General features: G+C 36.5%; 1 protein-coding gene across 26 annotated transcripts in view; it reads left to right on the forward strand.

Moving 5' to 3' along the window:
* Window positions 1-16,360, forward strand: part of Rbfox2 (RNA binding fox-1 homolog 2) — a 279,806-nt gene that overhangs the window by 208,602 nt on the left and 54,844 nt on the right. For all 26 annotated transcript variants that reach the window (XM_077798399.1, XM_026410192.2, XM_026410191.2 and 23 more), the window contains one exon: window positions 3,560-3,784. In XM_077798399.1, coding sequence (XP_077654525.1) covers window positions 3,560-3,784 — 225 coding nt within the window. The remainder of the gene's footprint in view (window positions 1-3,559; window positions 3,785-16,360) is intronic.

The raw sequence follows: 16,360 nt of genomic DNA on the forward strand, positions 1-16,360 counted from the left end.
TAAGAGTTCCTTCAAAAAATGTAACTATTATTTATTATTCTTGTTTTATTTTATATATTGAATGTTACAAATTTTGTCACTATTTTGAATGTTTATTGCTATTTTTAAATAATTATATAATAAATCTTAAGAATTTTGTATTACTTAATCTACTACTTTGTATGTAGTTAATTCTTTTGATGTTTTGAAATACATGTCATGTTTATAAGGATTCCTGGTCTCTTTATGATTTTATTTCCATTTCAATTGTATTATTATTTATAAAATAAAATAATAGTGATGGGTGCAGTAGTCTTTTGTTAATAAGTGACAGTATTTCATAGTTTATGTTTATTGGTGGCTTTTTATTGTGTTATTTTTCTTTTCTGGTATAAATAAGATACAATGATATTTATCAGATATTTAGTTTAATGAGTTTTAACAATTCTGTATAATCCCCACTCATAATACATTTTCATCACTGTAGAATGTTCCAGTATATCAGATTTCAACCAGTGCTCCCCCCCACCAAACAGAGGCCAGTAGATTCTCGTATCTGCCCTGTAGATTAGATCTTCCTATGCTTAGACTTTATGAGTAGAATTATATAGTAAGTAATTTTTTATGTCCGGCTTCTTCATTTAACTCAGTGTTAAGATTTATCCAACTTTCAAGAAGCATTCCATTTTGTGAATAGCCCACACTTTCTTTACCCATTCTCTTGTTGAAGTACAGTTGTTTTCAATGAGAGCTATTATAAATGAGGTTTCCAAGAACATTCCTGTACAGATGTTTTTGAAGACATGCTTTCATTTCTTTTAGGTAAATACAAAAAATGGGGTTTTTTTGTTTTTGTTTTTTTTTTTTTCTTTTTTTCCCCCTCCTTCCTCTTTGTGGTACTGGGGATTGAACTCAGAGCTACATCACGAGCTATTTTTGCTTTTTGTTTTGGGATAACATCTCAGTAAGTTGCTGAGACTGGCCTTAAACTTGCCATCCTCTTGCCTCAGTCTCCCAAGTTAGGGAGGATTACAAGTATGTGCCACCATGCCCAAGGGAATGTTTTGACATCATAAGACAGCAGAACATTTCTGTAAAGTGGATATATATTTTACATGTCCACAGCAGTGTGTGAAAGTTCCTTACTACATCCTTGTCCACGTTGGATGTTTTCAGTCTTTTAATTTAGCCACTCTAGCAGTAGTGGAATGGTATCTCTTTTTGGTTTGTGTTTCATGTCTCTGATGGCTAATGTTGAGCCTCACCCATTCATGTATTTTTCTGCCCATTTGTAGATCTTTTTGTGGAAAATAGCTGCCAAAAGTCTTTAGCCTATTTTTTAAAAAATGCTTTATTATGACATAACAGTGCTTTATAAATCCTGGGTATATGTCCTTTATTGGATATAGGTATTATGAATATTGTCTCCCAGTGTCTATCTTGTCTTTTTATTATCTTATTGATATCTTTCAAATAGCAGTTGTTTAATTTTGGTTTGTTCAGTTTATCAATTTTTAATGGTTCTTGCTTTTTATGTCCTAAGCTATTCCAGAGATGTGAAGATTTTCCTGTGTGTTTCTAGAAGTTTTATAGTTTTAGTTTTTATATTTAGATCTATTATTTCTTTCAAGTTTATCATTGTATATTTGGGGTAGGTTAGGGCTTATTTTTTTCATCAAGTATTCAGTTATTCCTTTGTTAGATTTTCCTTTTCCCATTAGATTCACCTCTCATTGACAATATATGCCCATGTCTGTTTCTGGATTCTTTTGTTTTGTTTATCTACTTGTTCATCCTTAAACCAGTGTTATACTGATTTGATACTGTAGCTTTAAAGTAAGTCTTGGTTGGAATCAGGTAGTGTTAAGTCCTGAAGTTTTTGTTCTTTTTCAAAATTGTTCTGGCTATTCTAGATCAATTGAGTTTCCATATAAATGTTAATAGTAACTTTTGATTGTTTTTTGGGGGGATTACTATACATTGTCATCTTCAGAACATCAAGTCTTTCAATCCATGATCATATATTTCATCATTTATAACCACATTTATAGGTTTATGTTTTATTTTGTGCAGAATAATTATTGTAGTAGTGTAGCTTTGGATTCATTTTGAGATAATGTGAGTTTAATGGCATCAAATTAATGGTGAATGCCTTGAGGTTCAGAAAATGCAGAAAGTGTAGGTTTCTGCAGCTCTCAGTGGTTAGTGAATCACCTGTCCATCTGAGGGGAAAGAAGGATGACTGGAACCAGGGAGAGAGGGGAATGATTACTTCCTTGATTGAAAGACATGATGCTCACAGTGGGGAGGAAACCAAGTGATGTAAACCAGATTTTCCTTGATCGTTAATGTTTTAATGTCTAAAACATGGGAAAACTTTATCTAAGTTCGAATATTTTAAAGCCTTTGGCCACCTCTGCTAGCTATTTCCAGAAAGATAATTGCCCAAGACTTTGTAGATTTGTGTGTCCTCAGTAAAATAATAACCTTTATTTTTATCTGCTAAATGGAAGGTTGATGAGAAGGTAGAATAGTGAAGGCTTTGAAAAGTAAGTAACACATATTCCCCTGTTTTGTATATGAATTTGGAGATGGAACAGAAGTGAGAAAGACCCTGGAGCCAGAATGGCCTCTAACAGTTTCCTATAGTTACTGTCACCCTACCCCACCCCATCCCACCTCACCCCACCCCCTCAGTGTTGGGGTTTGCCTTGCACATGGTAGGCAAGCATCTGCATCTTCTTTACTGATATTTCAGATATCATTCTGGATCCCAAGTATTAACATCTGGAAATGGATGCCACAGGAGGGCACCCTGTGGCTCACCTTATAATGCCAACAGTAATTAGGAAGAACATTTCCATGTTCTTTTTGGCCTGGAAAGTTTGTCTGTTTCTAAAATTTTGAATTAAAGTATTTTTATTATTTTTATTATTATTAGCCTAGTATCCAAGAGTCTCTGCCTTGATATCTAAAGGTGAATTTTTTTAAAAAAATATTTTCTTTGGAATTCAGTGCTCTAAAAATCTGTTGTTATCTCATTTTAAGACTTTACAATGTTGTTCTGCCAGTGCTGTGAATTGCAATTTTAAGGAAATTGATTTGTACTCCTTTGGCTTCTTAAGAATTGCTGAAGAATTAGAGAATATCTTTAAAAACATACTAATGGCCCAAACTAACTTTGCAGTTTGAGGGATGGGAGGGTACTGGAATTGAACCCAGGGCCTGTGCATGCTAGACAAACTAGTCATCTCTTATGTGAGAAATTTCTTGTTATTTTTTTCAAAACTTGATTTAAAGGGAAGCTTTTTGACCTCTTGTTATCTAGTTAATTTTAATATGGTCTTGGCTTGTCTAGCATCCACAAATTGGCCTAAATTGGGGCATGTATGCGCATCTATTTATATGTATATGTATAACAATATTTTCCCTAATTCTGGGGCAGTAAGTGTTCCATTTATCTGTGCAGTGAGAGAATATTCAGAGAACTCTTTATACTCACCTTTAAAGCAATTATCTATAACAAGGATTTAATAAGTCACTCTTTCTCCACCTTTTCTCCCTTCATTGCTTGTTCCAGGGTAACCAGGAGCCAACAACAACTCCTGACGCAATGGTCCAGCCTTTTACTACCATCCCGTTCCCACCACCTCCACAGAATGGAATTCCCACAGAATATGGAGTGCCACACACTCAGGACTATGCCGGCCAGACCAGTGAGCATAACCTGACACTCTATGGAAATACGCAAGCCCACGGAGAGCAGAGTAGCAACTCACCCAGCACACAAAATGGATCTCTCACGGTATGTGAATTTGGAGGTGGAGGGTAAAAGGGTGCATGTTAGTGCAACTGACTTCACCTTTATTATAAGACCAGAAAACCCTTGGAACTAACTTAGCATTGATACTCTGTTGCATAGCATGTATGTAATTTCATTTCTACTCCAAGAATTGTGATTAGAAGATAGGGAGTTTGAAATAAAACTCAGTGCCAGGAGCTTTCAGATGAGATTAACAGTTCAGCAGAGGAAATGCAGTGGTGAAAGTAAATTTAGGGGGTATTCGTCTCTTTTCAACTTTTCCAGTACTTTCCATTGGGCAAAGACCCATGACCCACCTCTATTCTCACTTCCCCTGTTGCTCTGCAGTATTCTTCACATTGGTTGTCTCCTTCCTCCTTGAAATGCTCAGTCCTTGGGGTTTTGTGCTCTCTGCTTTTCATTGTAAGCACTGTAAGTTCTGCTTGTTCCTTCTCCTCTGTTCAGCTTTTAATATTGCAGTGTTCCAAGTTTGGGCACTGAACCCTTTTTCCTATTTCATATGCTCTCTCTGTACAGTTATACTACCAGATTCACTTAGTTGCTCAAGCAAAACCTAGGAGTCGTTCTTTTATTTCCTTTATCTCTACTTCTAATCCATTAATAAAGCTTGACAGCTGCAACTCCAGAACATTTTACTACTTCAGCCTTTTCTCTTCATCTTACCACTGCAGGAGGGAGAGCTCAGCTCTTCTGCCAGATGGTTGGGTGATCTCAGCATGGCCCCTCCTAAGCAGTAACACTTTAGGCCAGTTACTTCATCTCCCTCTGCCTTGGCTTAGGAAGATAAATGAAAGTATGAGTGTCAAATATTAGGAAATGAAGATAATAGTACCTGCCTCAGCAAGCTGTCTGGAAATCTAGAAAGTCAGGTGAGGGATATGTCATTGTGGTCACTTCTTCAGACCAAACCTCATCACTTATTTCCCATGTTAACTGCTTCCCAACTCATCCATCCTCTGCATAGCAGCCGAAATAGTTTTTGTTTTTTAATCCAAATTGTGCTGTTTTCCTACTTAATTCTAATAGTTTTCTAGTACAACTAGGCTGGACTCAGTTGTTTGGTCCCTAGCCCACCTCTTTGATCTCACCCCTTATGCTTATTAGCCGAAGTAAAAAAGATATATCAAAAATTAATCATAGATATGCATCACATACATATCAAAGTTTAGGAAATTGTATTGTCTGTGGGATTTTATTCCAAGGATAAAAATATTCTGTACTCTGTATCAAGAGAGGTCTCTAGTTTTTAGATTTCATTTTTCCCTTTCAGTATCAGATTAACAGGAGGGCTTTAGTCAGACTCGAAGCCACATGATAAGATTTACTTCCAAATGAATATTTAGCCTTGTAATTGCATAAGGCTAGACTTAACCTACAAATACTTTTTATTCTCTTCTATTAGGCATTGGACCTCCAAGAAATCCTTCTTTCCTTAAAATCATGCTGTCCTTTTAATGTTGATTAGTTATGTAAAATCTCTTAATTTTATACTTTGTAAATAATGGACTGTAATAAACAACCTGGGTGAAGAGTTCAGGCATGACAGGTAACAAATGGGGCTTTCCATAGTATTGGTTCTAGAATCATGAGTATTTGACTCTCTGTGTCAGCTGCATTTCTAAATAATTTTGAAGTGATCATGAATTCACAGACTACCAGAATAGCAATTTCAAAGAAATGAAAAAGAAGGAATAAAATATATATCTGAGTCTTCTTCGAAGTATTTTAATTAGTAACTATATTTCTATGCTAGCTACCACTCTGTGTTAGCTGTTTGTCAGCAAACTAACCAACAAGAACAACTGGGAGGAGGAAAAGTTTATTTTGGCTCATGGTTTCATTCCTGGTTAGTTGACTCTGTTGCTTTGGGCCTGAGGAGAGGCAGAACATCAAGGAGGAAGGGTATAGTGGAGGAAAGCAACACAGCTCAGGACAGCTGTTGCTGGAAGGGGGTGGGGGTAGGGACAAGATTAATCCCCAAAGGTACACCTGCAGTAACCCAACCTACAGCCTCACCCAACCTACCCACAGTTACCAAATAGCACAGTAGACCTTTCAAATGATTAATCCATCAAATGGATGAATCCACCAACAAGGTTATAGCTCCCATAATCTAATCATTTCACCTCTAAACATTGTTGCACTATTGTATGAGCTTACTAGAGGACACTTCAGATCCAAACCATAATACAGTTCTGTTTCCTTTTTTTCTCTTTCTGTTCTCTATTTCTTGACAGTTTTGGTAACTTGTGTTTTTATTTAACTATAAAGTTACTCATCATAATGTCCTATAATCCTTTTAATTTCTATAGGGTCTATAGTAATATCCTACCTTTCATTCTTGATTTTGATAATTTTATCTTTGTTTCTTGTTCAATCTAGCTAAATTTTATTAATTTGGCAGATCATCCCAGAAAAAAGCTTTTGGTTTCATTGGTTTTTATTTTGTTGTCATTCTGTTTTATATTTTGTTGCTTTCTACTCTGATCTTTACTCTTTGCTTCCTTCTGCTTGTTTTGGATATGATTGGATCTTATTTTCCTGGCTTTTTGTGTTGGAAACCATAATAATTGGTTTTAGGTTTTCTTCTATGTCTAAAGTTATAAATGGGGCTAGAGTTGAAGCTCAGTAGAGCACCTGCCTAGCATGCATGAGGCACTAGGTTCTATCCTCAGCACCACATAAAAATAAACAAATAAAAATAAAGGTGTTCTGTCTATCTACAACAATAAAAAATAAAAACATTTTTTAAAAAAGTTCTTAAGCAACTGCCAAACTAATTTCCTTTAGCTGGATCCCAGAAAAGGTGATATATTGTGTTTTCATGATTTCTCAAATTTCTTTTTTTCATTTATAATTCATTTATAGTGAAAACATAACTTGGTATACTTTCAGATGTTTAAGTTATAGAGACTTGATTTATGGTTTAGTAGTCTATCCTACATAACATTCCTAATCAATTGACCCTTTTTTCAATATGAAGAGTCCCTCTTTGTCTCTATTGATATTTCTTAATTTTGTTTAGTATTAATATAGCCACTTAATCACTTGTATGGTTGCTGTTTCATGACATCTTTTTCCATTGTTTTGTTCCAACCTCTTTGAATCTGAAGTTTGTTTCTCGTTTTAAAATGTGTGTGTTGTACTGGGGTTGTGGCTCAGGGACAGAGTGCTTGTCTAGCACATGTAAAGCACTTGTTCCAATCCTCAGTACCTCATAAAAAAGTAAACAAAATAAAGTTATAAAAGAAAAAGTTTGTGTGTGTATATACAACTGGATCTTATTTATCTAGTCTGAGTATGTGGGGGTTTTTTTTTGTTGTGTACAGCTAGACCTTGATCTTTCTTCTTTATCTATTCTTAAAATTTCCATCTTATTGTTATAGCATTTGGTCTACTATATTTTGATATAATTATTAATTTGGGTAGATTTATGTCTGCCATTTTATTATGTCTCATGTCTTTATTTCTCTTCCTGCATTACCAATTTCTGTTAAATAATTTTGTGTGTGTGTGTGTGTGTGCGTGCACGTGTGCACGCATGCTCGAGCATAGGTACATGTGTAGTGCTGGGGATTAAACCCAGGGCCTCACACATGCAAGGCAAATGCTCTACCACTGAACTACAACCCCAGTCCCTCCATTAGTTTTTTTTTTTTTAAAAATGTTTATTTTTTTTGTTGTACACAATACCTTTATTTTGTTTATTTATTTTTATGTGGTGCTGAGGATCAAACCCAGGGCCTCCCACGTGCTAGGTGAGTGCTCTGCCTCTGGGCCACAACCCCAGCCCCGCTTCATTAGTTTTTATTGTTTTTCTTTTTTCTTTTGTACTGGGGATTGAGCCCAGGGGTGCTTAACCACTGAGCTACATCCCCAGCCCTTTCTATGTTTTACTTAGAGACAGGGTCTCACTAAGTTGCTTGGGGCCTTACTAAGTTGCTGAGGCTGGCTTTGAACTTGTGGTCCTCCTGCCTCAGCTTCCTGAGCCACTAGGATTTCAGGTGTGTGTCACCATGCTCAGCTATTGTATCTTTTTAATTAGTTATTTTTGTTTGTATTATTGTCCTCATATTTTCTTAGTGCTTGGTCAAGGAAATACATCTTTGATTTATCACAAAATCTGTTGATGTGTGTATATGTGTGTATGTTTGTGATGTGTTATTCTAATAAAATAAAGCAATTTTTCATTCCCCATACTCCTTTACATACACACACACACACACACACACACACACACACACGTACATATATATATACTAAAATTTATATATATCAGATATATAAGATACTATATATAGTAGAAATGCAGCAATAAAATATAATTACTACTTTTAGCAATCTTATGTGTTTTTTAAAAACTATCAAAGTTAGGAATAAGGTATAGACATAGTCCATATACTTTCTGGTCCCTTATATTATTATTTCCCCTAGTATCAACATCCCAGACCAGAGAAGTACATTTTTTAAACTGATAAAGCTATATTGATACATCATTATCACTCCAAGTTCATAGTTTACATTAGGGTTCACTCTCTGTGGCATACATTCTGTGGGTTTTGATAAATGTATAAGGACATTTATCTGCCATTACAGTATCATGAAGAGTAGTTTCACTGCCCTAAAAATCCTGTAATCCTTTTCTTTATTCTTCCCTCCCCTATCTCCCTTGCTCTTTTTACTGTCTACATAGTTTTATCTTTTCCAGGATGTCATATAGTTGGAGTCACACAAAATATAGCTTTTTCAAATTGGCTTATTTCACTTAGTAATAGGCATTTAAGTTTTTTTTCATGTGTTTTCATGACTTAGTTCACTTCTTTTTAGCACCAAATAATATTCCTTTATATAGTTGTTCCACAGTTTATTTATCCATTTATCTGTTGAAGACATCTTTGTTGCTTCCAGATTTTGGCAATTATGAATCAAGCGGCAATAAACATTAGTGTGCAGGGTTTTTCTGGATTTAAGATTTCTACTCCTTTGGGTGAACACCAAGGAGCACAGTGGTGTGCTGGATGGTATTGTAAGGGTATGTTTAGTTTCTTAAGAAACTGCCAAACTATCTTCCAAGGTGACTGTGCCACTTTGCATTTCCACCAGTGGTGAGAGTACCTTTCCTCCTCGTACTCATCAACATTTGGTATTATCAGTGTTCTGGATTTTGACCATTGAAATAGTACTGGCATTTCGTTGTTGTTTTAATTTGCATTTTCTTGATGATATGATGTGGAACATCCTTTCATATGCTTTTTTTTTTGTCCTTTATGTATCTTTGATGAGACATCTGTTTAGATCTTTAGCCTATTTTTTAATTGGGTAATTTATTTTCTTAATGTTAAATTTTAGCATTCTTATACATTTTGGATATCAAATCTTATTATCATTTCCAGTGATCTTCCTATAGATCCAAATTATTTTTTGATGTCATTTTCTTTCAGCCTTAGGATTTACTTCAATATTTTCTATAGGTAGGTCTGCTTGAAACAAACTCTGCTTGTGTTTATCTGGGAGAGAGAGAGAGAGAGAGAGTGTGTGTGTGTGTGTGTGTGTGTGTGTGTGTGTGTGCGCGCATTTTTAAAGATTAGTTTTGTTAGCTATAGAATTCTTGGTTGACAATTTCTTCTCCAAACCCCACCCCCAGTACTTTAAATAGGTCACCCCTCACCTCCCACCCCCCATGAAAGTCATTTAATTCTGATAAGAAGAAAGATATTAATCTCATTGTTGTTCCCCATATGTGATGAGTTGTTTTCTTTTGCTGATATCAGGATTTTCTTTTTGTCTTTGACTTTGAGCAGTTTCACTGTGATGGATGTTGTATATTGATTGATTGTGTGGTACTGGGCCTTGAACCCTGGGCTGCTTTACCACCAAGCTAAAGTTTCAGCCCTTTTAACTTTTTTATTTTGAAACAAGGATTCACTAAATTGCTGGGGATCTCATTAGGATGCTGGGACTGGCCTTGAGATCCTCTTGTTTCATCCTCCTGAGGTACCTGGGATTACAGGTGTACACCACCATGCCTGGTTCTTTGTTTTTATCAGACTTGAGTCTTTTGAGATTTTTGGATCTACGTAAGTTGTTTTATCATCAAATGAGGAGTGTTGGGCTGTGGTTGTGGCTCAGTAGTAGAGTGCTTGCCTCACATGTGTGGGGTGCTGGGTTCGATCCTTAGCACCACATAAATAAAAAGATATTGTATCCATCTACAACTAAAGTTTTTTTTTTAATTTTTTTTAAATGTGAAGTGTTTTCACCATTATTTCTTCAAATATTTGTTCTTTTTCTTCTTTCTTCTGAAGCCTACCATTACCCATATAGTAGGACAGTTGCTAATTTCTCAGAGATTTTTTTTTCTTTTTAAAATTTAATCTGAACCTAAAGAGAATCTGAAAAAAGTTCTATTTTTCTTCAATCTTTTTTGTGTTTGTTCTTTAAATTGAATAATTTATGTTGATCCTATTTTCTGTTCACTTGTTCTGTGTTCTGCCATCTCAAATTTACTATTGAGCTCACCTAGTGAGTTTATTTCAGTTATTTTACTTCTTAGCTCTAGAATTTCCATTTAAATTTGTATTTCTTTATTAAGATTTCTTATTTGTTACTGTATTTTCCTATAACTCTTTGACTGTATTTGTGTTTAATTACTTGGACATCATTTGCTAAACCCAACATCTGATTCTGAGTCTGTTTCTGGTTACTGCTCGTTTCCTTGAACCGTCCTGGTTTTTGCATGTCTTGTAATTTTTTAACGCAGATTTGTGTTGTCGTGACTCCGGAGTACCGCTTACTTTTTGGAGAGAGCATATGTGTGTTTTAGGCAATTCGCACACTTTCAATGAAGTCTGACTCTAGTACAATGTAAGGGCACGAAAGTTTCTGCTTAGTGATTTTCTTCTTTTCTCCTTCCATTTCCACTTCCACTGCTATGTTTTAGCCTGGTTGGGAGTCCCTCCTGTGTCGCCATAGATTAGTAGTCACCAGTGATTAGAGCAGAGGTTGAGTTCAAGCACCTGGAGCTTGTATGCATCTACCTTCAATGACTTGTGGGTCAGGATGTGTGTTCATGGTCTACCCTGGGCTTTCTTCCTCATTTGTGTAGGTTCACATCAACACAGGCATGTGAGAAAAGCGTATTTAGCCCTTCTAGGGTTCTTTTGTCCAGCATCTCTTTCAGATTTCCGCCCAGCCAATCTTTGCCTCCAGTCAAACTACCACACCAAGCTAAAAGAACTGTGTTCTTCCTTTAGGTTCTTACTGCATTTGCCACTTATAGGTGACAAAGCTGTGGGGTTTTTGCCTTCTTCTCCCCCTTCCCCACTGTCTCTGCAGCAAAGGCTACTGCTTTATATGGCCCCTGTTAAGTTTGCAGGCTTCTGTTGGTCTTGCCCTGAACCTTAACTATTTATTTTTGAAGACAGGGTCTCACCAAGTTGCTAAGGATCTTTCTAAGTTGCCAAGTCTGCCCTCAAACTTGCAATCCTCCTGCTTCAGCCTCCTGAGTCATTGGGATTACAAGTGTATACCTCTGTTCTTGGCACTCCAGGAGTTTTTCAGGAATTTTGTCTATTTATTGTCTGCATTTGATAGATTTTTAGAATTCTGAAATGGTTGTATTAACAACTTTGACCGGTTTTTTTCCTTATCATTTTGTTTTGAGGAAAGACTTCACTGAGCTGTTCACACCCTGATAGCCAGAAGTCCCCGCCCCTGTCCTCACCACTGCCCATTACTCTTTGTCTTGTTTCCTCCCATTTCCCATTGTCTCAAACTCCCAGATTATATATGCCTGTGGCAGCGATTGAGGGTAAGTTCTACTCCTTACTGCAAATATATAGTTAAAATTTATGTTCCTCATCCATATCAAAAAGTTTCACTGTATAATTTTATCAATCAATTTGAATTCCTAAAGAAATACTGAAAACTAGACTCAGTGGTAAATGCCTGTATTCCCAGTGACCAGAAGACTGAGGCAGCAGAACTGGAAGTTCATGGCCAGTGTCAGCAACTTATTAAGACCTTGTCAAAAAATAAGAAAGGGCTGGGAATGTGGCTCAGAGGTACAGCATCCCTGAATTCATATCCGAATACCAAGAAAGGAAGGGAGAAAAGGAGGGAGGGAGGGAGGGAAGTCAAACATGTAGATTGATGCCCGGATCATCTTTTCCCACTTAGACCAGTTGCATCTCTGCTGGAAAGCCTTCCTGACTTTTCTAGTCAAAGCCCAACTTATGAATCTTTCATCTGGGCTCAAGTAGACTCCTGAGCTGATCACTTTTTGTGGAACTTACTAGCTTTTATGTTTTTTATTTAGTTTTGTCTCTGACTAAACCATGAGCTTTCAAAGAAAATGCACTTTGTTAGTAACTCTGCATTCCATGACTTATCACAGTGTCTCAGTAAACACCTCCTAGGAAAAAGAAGCAGCAGGTTGCCCTGTCTGTATTGTGTGCTTTCTTTTTCTGTGCACAGCTGCAGGTATACTCTAGCTGTTCCCAGGAAAGGAAGCAGAGGTTTCTTGGTGGAGGTAGCATGGATCAGAGCCTGTACCATCATGCTAGGAGTTCGATCGTGCATACGTGGCCAATTCTCAAGCAGAGTTGGAGCGATGGGAAAGAAAAAAAATGTCTGGATAAAAGCACGGGTTTCCTTTTGGCTGAAACTTTGGGTGTTTGGAGACTAATGGAAAAGAAGGTGGAGAAAGGTCAGTTGAATACAGATTGGTAAGAATGCCAGACTGAGAAGCAAGGACTTTGTTGAAGGTTTTAGGCAGGAAAATGAAGTGCACAGAATGTGCTTTCAGGTTTTCTGTTTCAGTGTACACAAGGTGAGTAGACAGGCAGGGACGCAGGGTGGGAAGGTCCCTGCATCTGGAGTCACTACTTCCATTGGGGTCACAGTGGTTGTGTAGAGGAGTTCACAAGAAATAATGAAGGTAGAATGGAGAGGATTTGGTGGGTACTTGGCAGGAGTGAAGTAGCAGAACAAAGACGGGCATCTTCATTGTCGTAACTGAAGCTCGAGTAAATTATTTTACCTCCAAGATGTGTTTTGGTTTTTCTTCTGTCAAATGAAGCTAATGATGTTGGCTGACTGTAGAGTTGTGTGAGAATAACTCAGAAATGCTTTGGAAATTACTTAAATAGTTCTTCAAGATAATTACTTTCAACCATCTGACGTCTTTTAAAATCAGTTATTCCTGTTTGCACTGTTAGTGCTTTTTATTACTGTGACCTACAGCTACCTTATTAAGGTTGGATAGCCTTATTTTGTTGACAGAGAGGACTAAAAGAAAGGACTTCTCATATAAAAACAGGAGCTAGGGGCTAGGGATGTGGCTTAAGCGGTAGCGCGCTCGCCTGGCATGCACAGGGCGCTGGGTTCGATCCTCAGCACCACATAAAAATAAAATAAAGATATTGTGTCTGCCAAGAACTAAAAAAAAATATATATATATATATATATATATAAATTCTCTCTCTCTAAAAAAAATAAAAAAACAAGAGCTAAGCATTAAATTCTGAAATCCTTATTTTTAAAATAAATTTTAGAAGTTGATTGTTTAACATCAGGTTAGAAGCTTCTTCTGCTCTCAAGATGAGAACTTGTTTTGACAGTCATTTGGTCCCCTACAGTGCATTAGCAGTAGAGGTAGCAGTGACAGCCTGCCTGCAGAGAAGAAAGGACCTCAGTTTCTATATGTTTTCAATATTTTTCTAAATGGCAGCAGGCATAAATAACCAAAGTATTTGAGGTAGAAAAACTTCAGGGAATAATCTTAAAACATAAGGTTTATATTTGTATATTGGATTATATTTTCCTTGAGGCAGGAAATAATTCTTCCCTCTTTTTACCACTCATACTTGTACACAATGGATGTTTAACACATGCTTTTTAATGCTGATGAGGGGCGTAACTTATAAAGATATATTAAGCATCTGTGGTTGATAATAAGGTATTAGAAATATGATTTTTTTAAAATTAGGTTAACATGCTAGCTTAGATAACAAAATTCACTTCTCCAACATTCTTTCACATAATTTAAAAGTTTTTTCTTTCTTAGTTTGACATAATTTGGAAGATTTTTCAACTTATCATTAGAAAATTAAAAACTATTCCTTTTACAGACTCTTCAGACTCTCAGAACACAGTTTCTGAGAGCTACCTTTGAAAAACAACAACAAAGTATCGTACTTTAAATTAGTTTTAAAATATGTATGGCCAGTGGCACACGCCTGTAATCCCAGCAGCTCAGGAAGCTGAGGCAAGAGAATCAAAAAGCGAGGTACCAAGCAGCTCAGTGAGACCCTGAGTCTAAATAAAATACAAAATAGGGCTGGGGATGTGGCTCAGTGGCTGAGTGTCCCTGAGTTCAATCCCTGGTACTCACAAAAAAAGAAAACAAAAATGTATGTATAAGGGACAATAACTAATTAACCTTAACCAGAACATAATTAATAAATTATGCTAGATGTTGTTGGAAGCCCCTTCTATGTATTAGCTCCACTGAATTATCACAGCCACTCTGTGAAAATAGATATTGTTATTACTTCACTTTTACAGATGAAGAATTGAGGTGATTTAGTAACTTGTCCAGGTTCACACAGCTAATGAGTGGCAGCATAAGGATCTGAGCACATGGCTGCATCCTTTCTCATAAATTATATTGTCATGGTCATTTGTAATAAATGTTTTGTTTAATGCTTCTTATGTGCACAGATTACTAGGACTGGGGATATGTAAAAAAGCTGCCCTCGGTAAACATATAAAAGTTCAGGTCAAAAAACAAAAGTATTGCTGAGTGCTACTGGGAGAGAGTGTGGTGGCTTTGCCAAGAGGTACTTTGGGGAGGCAGATACCGCTTCCCTACACCTGATGAACTCATTAGGCCCCAGTGGAGGGGAGGACACTGCATCAGGAGCAGTGCTCCAGGGCCATTATTTTCCCAAGGTGCTTACAGCTTGAGGGCAGTTCCCAAGACTTTATGGAAGGACCACTAAGTCAAACTAATTTCAAAATAATACTAAGACATTAGTTACCATTTTCAATGCATGTATTGACTTTTCCATCAGTGCAAAAGCATTATCCATGTAAGTAAAATTGCCAGTGTGTTAGCATGAAATCTGGCAACACTAAATTGTGTTGCTGGCAGTCATGATATCCCTCATTGTCCTGCTCTCACAAGAGAATAACAATAAAAAAAGCAGATTCACCTAAGAATGCCTTTGATGAAACAGTCAGGGAAATATTAATTTTATTAATTCCCCACTGTGGAGTGCCCGATCTTTTTCAAGTTCTTGGTGGCAAAATGTAAAGTGTTCACTGAGCATTTGGGCTACATTCCAGAATACTTGTCTCAAGCAGCAGCACTTGTTAACTGAGTTGCCACAGCCTGAACTAGTCCTTTTTTTCTTGGGGCACTTTTTTTTTTTTTTCCTTGCTAGAACAACTGATGCACAAACCGTGGTATTCCAGCTTGGGTATCTGACAGACTTTTTTTTTTTTTTTTTTTTTGTCACCTCTGCAAAAATTTGAATTTTGAAAAATTTGTATCCTCCTCTGTGAGCTTCCTAAAGAACAGTCATGCACTATATAGTGACATTTTGATCAACAGTGGACCACACATGGTCCTGAGATTATAGTGGAGCTGAAAAACTCCTGTCATCTTGTGATGACAGGTGTAAAGTCGTAGTACAGGGCATTGCTCACATGTTTGTGGTGATGCTGGTCTACACATACCTGCTGTACTACCTGTCATATAAAAGTGTAGCTCGTGCAATAATAACATATGACAATAATACATAATAATTGATAATGATCATAAACAACTGTGCTGCTAGTTCACGTATTTACTGTATACTGTACTTTTTATTATTATTTTAGAATATTGCATACATATAGATAAAAGTTAGCTGTAAAACAGTGTCAGGCCAGTCCTTCAGGAGGGATTCCAGAAGAAGGCATTGCTATAGAGATGCTAGCTCCATGCATTTTACTGCCTCTGAAGAGCTTCCAGTGGGACAAGATGGAGGTGGAAGACAGTGGCATTGAAGATCCTGATTCTGTGAGGCCCAAGGCTTATGTGTGTCTTAGTTTCTAACAAAAAAGTTAAAAAGTAAATAAAATTTAAAAATCTAAATACAGGAAAAAGCTTACAGAGTAAGGACTTAAATAAAGAACGTCTTTTGTATAGTAGTACAATGTGTTTGTGTCTTAAGCTAAATTTTTTTCAGTTTATAAAGTAAAAAGTTATAGTAAGCTCACTTACTGACTCACCCAAAATAACTTCCAGTCCTGCAAGCTCAATTCACAATAAGCACCCTATACATGTGTACATTTTTTTAATCTTTTATGCGGTGTTTTTATTGGGTATAGATATGTTCAAATACACAAATACCTACTACAGTTGCCTATAGAATCCAATACAGTAACCTGTTGTAAAGGCTGGTAGCCTAGAAGTAGCAGGGTGTCTAGTTTTATGGTATACTCTATGATATTTGTATAGCAACAAAATTGCCTAACACTATTTCTCAGAATGTTTCCCTGTCATTAAGT

The sequence above is a fragment of the Urocitellus parryii genome, chromosome 5 (genome assembly GCF_045843805.1).
Source record: "Urocitellus parryii isolate mUroPar1 chromosome 5, mUroPar1.hap1, whole genome shotgun sequence".
Taxonomy (NCBI): domain Eukaryota; kingdom Metazoa; phylum Chordata; class Mammalia; order Rodentia; family Sciuridae; genus Urocitellus; species Urocitellus parryii.